This window comes from Thalia democratica, chromosome 2 (genome assembly GCF_965202585.1).
Source record: "Thalia democratica chromosome 2, ktThaDemo2.hap1.1, whole genome shotgun sequence".
NCBI classification, from domain to species: domain Eukaryota; kingdom Metazoa; phylum Chordata; class Thaliacea; order Salpida; family Salpidae; genus Thalia; species Thalia democratica.
Genome location: NC_139166.1, coordinates 32,863,881 through 32,870,005, shown reverse-complemented (window position 1 = coordinate 32,870,005; position 6,125 = coordinate 32,863,881). Strand labels below are relative to the sequence as shown.

Below are 6,125 nucleotides of genomic sequence, written 5' to 3'. Positions count from 1 at the left end.
TGAACAACTAAACTAGTTTAAAAAACTTAATCCTATTATCACAAGGATACATAAGTATTAAGTATCTGTCAAATAGTCATAATTGAGTAGCAAAACTGTTTTTGTTCAAATAAGTGTTCTACGTTATTATAATTTGTATGAAAATATTCAATCACCACTAGAAATTGCGCTGATAACAGTTAAAGTATATATTAATAAATATTAATTATCTAGAGATATTAATTGGTATAAACATCGATAGTTACATATTTACTGAACTCTCTTAATATAGTTTTTAAATGCTTTGAAAGTATCTTTATAATTTATGTACCTAAAAACTTTTAGCTTATTTTACACTACTAAAAAATAATGCATTTTTTGTTCAAATCTACAAAAACTACTTTAAAAAACACTTGGAACAAGATGCATGCTTACCTTTTAATACTATGAACACTTTCATTAATAACCTTATTTTTTTAACTCAGAAAAGCTTATTTAGAGAGAATAAAAATACATTTTTTAAATATACAACGTTTTAAATGAAACACAAGTTTATTCCAAGTAACTAAATAAACAGTTTTATACATTACAGTTTTTTTTAATTAATGGTTTGAGATGAATGAATAAAAATTAGTCTTACATGAATTTTCTAATTTTTGAACTTCTTAATAATATATATATTGCATATTTATTTGAAATTTCAGATAGTTGCTGTAATTCTTTATTGAAAAACAAAGTTACAAAAATTTGTTGAATTAAAACTTGAATTAATTACATAAGTCATAAAGGTTTACTATAAGTATAACATAGAATCATTATTATAAAAGTTTAAACAAAAATATATATAAACAAAAACACTTAATTTAATTTTAAATTTTTATTAGTTTACTTTACATTTAAGAAATTTAACTAAAAAATCAAGTATTAAAACTTATTTTTAATTAACTAGTTTTAATTTCCTGTTACACACCAATTTGCTTAACTAGCTGCATGAAATTTTATTTTGATCAGAAAAAAATCATTAATTAAATACAATAATACTTCAACACATATTATCTATATAAAACAACATACAAAAGTTTTTAGATTTATAAAAAACAGTTTATTGACATAATATCAAGTTGTAAATGTATTTAATATACTTATACACATTATATACAAATTTTATTTTGAACTTCTGAAATAAAAACTTATTAATTTATTTATGTTAAATTTTCTACATTTTCAACTTTCTCTGTTCTGCTGTAAAAGTTATACAATAAAAAGTTTTTTTCTTAAAACGTCTATTTATTAGTTAACTAACAACGTAAAAACAACGAGCAATAAAAATAAAATGTCAAAATAAAAAAAAACAAATGCCTTCCTTATAAGCAGTCACAAATTTAATGTGGATTTTAGTCAACAACAGCGCGCTCTTGTGCACTCAAGCGTCACGACAGCTTAACAGCAACAGATGAGAGATAATGAAAAGTCACGTCATACAAACTTCAACCAATAAGCGTTGCTGGTTTAACAGACTCTCTCACTCCTTCGACAGAAGCTTCCTGATTGTAATCAGGTCTAGGGGTTGTGTTGGAATCATGTTTGGAAGTTTCTGAACTTTTAATGAGCTCTTTATCTCCGTTCTGCGGATAATTGAAGTCATGTTTCACACGCCGAATGGTTTTGCGGTAGTTTATATCGGTTTTGTGTGGCTGATAAGTTATTTGTTGATTCAGCTTAGAGTTTTCATTTGTGGAAATGTTCTGAGAGAAGTCAGCAGAATCGTATCCACTTTCGGCTGGAGAAATATTTGATTGTTGCATGTTAGGGGAAAACCCCGTTGTTGAATTTGTAACAAACTTACTTCTTTTGTCTTTTATGGTGTCATTTGTCACTGCAATAGCTGTCAATTTACCCTCTAAATTTTTCTTGACAGGGCTTTTGGACCTGGCAGCAGCCGTTGGTAAATCGAAGTTTTTTGAAACACTCTTCACCGTTTCAACAACTTCGATTGGCCAATTTGCTGTTTCTTTAGCCGTTTGTGGATGTGTTGTGGAGTGGCTACTGCCAGGTGAGGCTAAAAAATTATTGCCGTTTGACCCATGGAAATCATCATTGGTTGCTGGTGGCATAAAGAAGTTCTGGTTAGTCAATGAGCTGCTCCACTGGTCAGTAAGGTTGTTTTCGACAAAGGGGATTTCCGGAGCGTATGAAAGCTCACTGCTTTGGTTATTGGTCGATTCGTCACCAATTTTTAAAGTTGGACTTCTTAACTGACTAAGTGCAGAACTTGGACATGCTAAGGTGTCCTGAACGTTTTGTTCACATGGCTCACTTAAATGACTGTCTTTGTGCTCTGATTGGCTAAGCATTTGCGAAGAACTTTGCACACCGAGTGAACCAGGCTTCGATAATTCAGAACTGTTCTGTCCAGCGGGAAAATTGTTCCAGTTTGGGTTATCCTCTTGTAGGTCTTTCGCGTTCGTAACCCCACAGCTTTGACTTAAATTCGATGTGTTGTTTTGATAACTACTCTCAATTCGTTGGGGCTGACAGTTTGAACCTGGCCGGCCTCGAATAGAATCAAACATACCATCAGATTTTCCGCTGATATTCGAATTTCTATTAAACTCGTACTTCTGAACAGCAGGAAAGGTCGCAGCGAGTCTCTGTGTAGTTTTTATTTGAAAATCATCTATAAAACCCAAATGTTTATTTTCATTGAATGTAGCAGCTTTATCTAGAGCTTTTAGCTGATTGAAACCTAAAGTATGAGAATTTGTGCTGGAAACGATTGAGTTTGGATTAGAATTGACTACGTCTGTGCTACTTGAGTAACAATTTTCAATTGGACTGCAAATCTGCAAACTTCCTGCATCTTGCATTGAGTTTTTGTGTTCGTCATAACGAAACGAGTTGTTGTTCTGATAACCTAAACTATTGTAGTTACCTTGATCACTATTAATAAAAGGCTTCTCGTTCGCAACGGTGTTGTTTTTGAACCCTTCGACAGGTTTTTCAATTTTCTCAGCTGGCAAACTCACCATGTTTTCTCCAAGTTCAATTTTTTTAATTGGTTGATGAAAAGCGTTGGAATGTTTCTGCAAACTTCCACTAAACTGCTGCCCCTGGTAACTAAACCCGTCGTTGTATTCAAGCTGGTAGTCAGGAGGTTTCAATTGTCCATGGTGTAAAGGGGCTTGGGTAAAAGAGTTGAAGGGGTCTTGGTGGTGGATCTGGTGCATTAGATGGGAATCGTTGAAAAACTTAAATTGTCCCTTCATCTGTATTAACTCGTTGTTTGGAGCACTAAAGTTGCTATGATGATGTGGAAAATGGTGTTTTCCTATGTGTTGCTGGTTTCCATAGTAACTCTGTTGGTGATGCCCATCTGTAATTTTGTAACATTCTTTTAGGAAACAAATTATACCTTTTATACTAATTTAAAATTTACGCTTGAAAATAAAAATATTAGTTATAAAAAACACTAAAACTAAATACAGACACATTTAACACTAAATAGTATTTTTTATTAAGACTATTAAAAAAATGATTTATATGTTACAGTTTTATAAAAGCTTTAGTGGCAAAATCATATTAAAAATTTAAATAAGTAGATCTAATTTCTTTTTAAAGTGTTTGTATACTTGATTAAACTTTTAGTTTTTAAATTAATATTTTTGGTTTGTAATAAACTTATTTAGAAACTAACAAAATACAATTTTTAAACTTTTTCTTAATACTTTCGTAAAATTAAAAACTTAGATATTAAAATCAAAGTTTTTAAGTACAAAACTTACGACTAAAACTAGCACTATTGTTAGCAGAGGGTAAACTAAAAATATTGCTGTGGGTTTGCAAGTGAGAATTTCTTTTTTGAGGGTTAAAAGAATCGAACCTTGCTACTGTATTCTTTAAGTTTGCTGGAACCTGAGAGTTATACATTTATTGTAAAACTGCAGTAACCAAAATTCTAAGATTATTGTGATTTAGATTAAATACTCCAGTAATTTTTATTCGAGTTTATTTTTAAAACACGAAATAAAATCATTTCTTTTTTTTTGTTAATTTTAGTATATTTAGCAGAAAATAAAAAATAAAATATACGCCTTAAAGTCTGGTGCAGTATGAATTTTGTAAGTTTATTTTTCACATAGTTAAAAATTATAATTAACAGACCTGTTACTGCGAAGTAATTCTAAAAATTTGAACGCTCTAAGAAAAAAAAAGGTTGAAAGTGAAGTTTTATTAACTACTTTTATTTTAATTTTGTAAAAACTCCTGCTTAAATATAAACAGACACATTTTTCAAAAATAGAACAAAACTTGAAAAACAACAATTAATAAAAGCATAGGTCGGTAGACTTTTATAAGAAACAGGCAAATTTTTCCAGAAGCAGTTGCTCGCGGTCCACAGTTGTTCAAAAAAATGTAGTACTCATTAAAAAAACTCTATTTTACATTTAAAATGGCATAAAACGTACAATAATAAAGCACTAGAATTATTAAAATAAGAGCCTAATTGTAAGCTTCTCCTACATAAACTTTTTTTAATTGCTTTAAAGATTTATGTTTTAAGCTAAAAAGTACATCATACCGCAGATTTTTGCTTTGCGGACAGCATCTTGCCGACCCCTGAACTAAAAATAAGCGTTTTTGTTCGGAAACTAATAATTAGATTTTTATTAAAAACTTCTTTTACTATAGTTTATAGAGATTCTACATAAAAACTGTTTAAAGTTTAATATATCAAATTAAATTTCTTTTAATTAAAAACAACGTTTTTTTAGTTAAATATAATTTCATACTTACTTGTAGACAAAGCAACAATTCGTTATATTGCTTTACATGATTATAACATATGTATATGCAAGTAAATAAGTTTTAGACATTACTGGAATTATTTTAACATGTTTTAAATACCAATTCATCCGCAGATAATCATAATTAAAAAATAAAAATATAATTGACTAAGATTTTTTAAATTAAAAATTGCAAAGACTGAAAGCAAAAAGAAGATACGGTTATTTCGAAAAAACATTTTATTAGTTCGTTTGTAGAGAATTTTTATTTGACAATCGAAATTTAAAAACTTAATTAACTACATATTTAATCTAAGTTTAATACCCAAAAACTAAATTTTTGGATTTTCCACTAATATATACATTTTATGAGACAAAAGTTGAGTAATAAAAGAGGAAACCAATAAGTTGTGGTAAGAAATAACAAGAAAACCGGAAATAAGTTAATGATGAAAGTTTGTTAAACAACAAGTTTTCAAAGGCCAGTTCCGTCTTTAACTTTATTGTCGCTTCAAAGTGGGCTAAAAGAGACTAACTTTAAGCAGACTTATCTTTGAGTCTATCGTCGAAACCCAAAAAGTATTAAATCTGAAGAAAGTTCGTGACAATTTATATACAAACTTTTTTTATAATCTATTACCTATTTAACTGAAGTAAAATAAATAACAAAACAATGTTTTTTATATTTAGAAACTAGTAAGCATATGATCAACAGCAATGATTAAAAGCTTGAGCTTGTCGAATTGTTTCTGATAAATAACGTATTATTCACTTATTGGTATATTATGGTCTAGGCAGTTTTAAAAAGGATGATGAACGTGTTTACTTACTTTTTTTTTTCTAATAAAAACTATTAAGCGTGAAGAAATTTTATATCTTTGTTATTAAGACCACAAAAATATTCACTAAAACCATAAACTGTTGAAAATACAGTTCTGTTTAAAATCTGTAGTTTGCCTATCGTTAACAAATAAATATCTTAACAAATAAGGTTTTACTATTAGTTACCAACAAAATTTACAGACTATTTAATTTTAGAATCATTAGAAAACTTAATTTGAAAACAAAGCTAAAAGTATATCTTCATGTAGAGTCTTCATTACTCTAACGCAAAGGTCGGCAAACTAAGGCCCGCAAAACAAAACTATGCAGTCTGCGATGCATTTTTTTTCTTATAAAAGAATTTAAAAAAATAATAGTTATTATTATATTTAAGTTTACAATTAGGCTCTTAGTTTATTAATTAGTAATTTCTAGGGCTTTATAATTGCATATTATACTACATTAATCGTAAAATATTTTTTATTCATTACTACAATTGTCTTAAATAATTGGGGCCCGCGGAATTCTTTTTTCTATACA

The 6,125-nt window shown here is 28.8% G+C and overlaps 1 protein-coding gene across 1 annotated transcript in view; it reads right to left on the bottom strand.

Moving 5' to 3' along the window:
• Positions 1-1,263: 1,263 nt before the first annotated feature.
• The window catches only part of LOC145829424 (uncharacterized), a 30,626-nt gene continuing 25,764 nt past the window's right edge, over positions 1,264-6,125 (bottom strand). Inside the window, exons 7-8 of the mRNA XM_082937205.1 lie at positions 3,762-3,891; positions 1,264-3,352 (exon numbers count right to left, since the gene is read on the bottom strand). Of these exons, the coding sequence (XP_082793331.1) occupies positions 1,467-3,352; positions 3,762-3,891 (2,016 nt within the window). The 3' untranslated portion in view covers positions 1,264-1,466. The remainder of the gene's footprint in view (positions 3,353-3,761; positions 3,892-6,125) is intronic.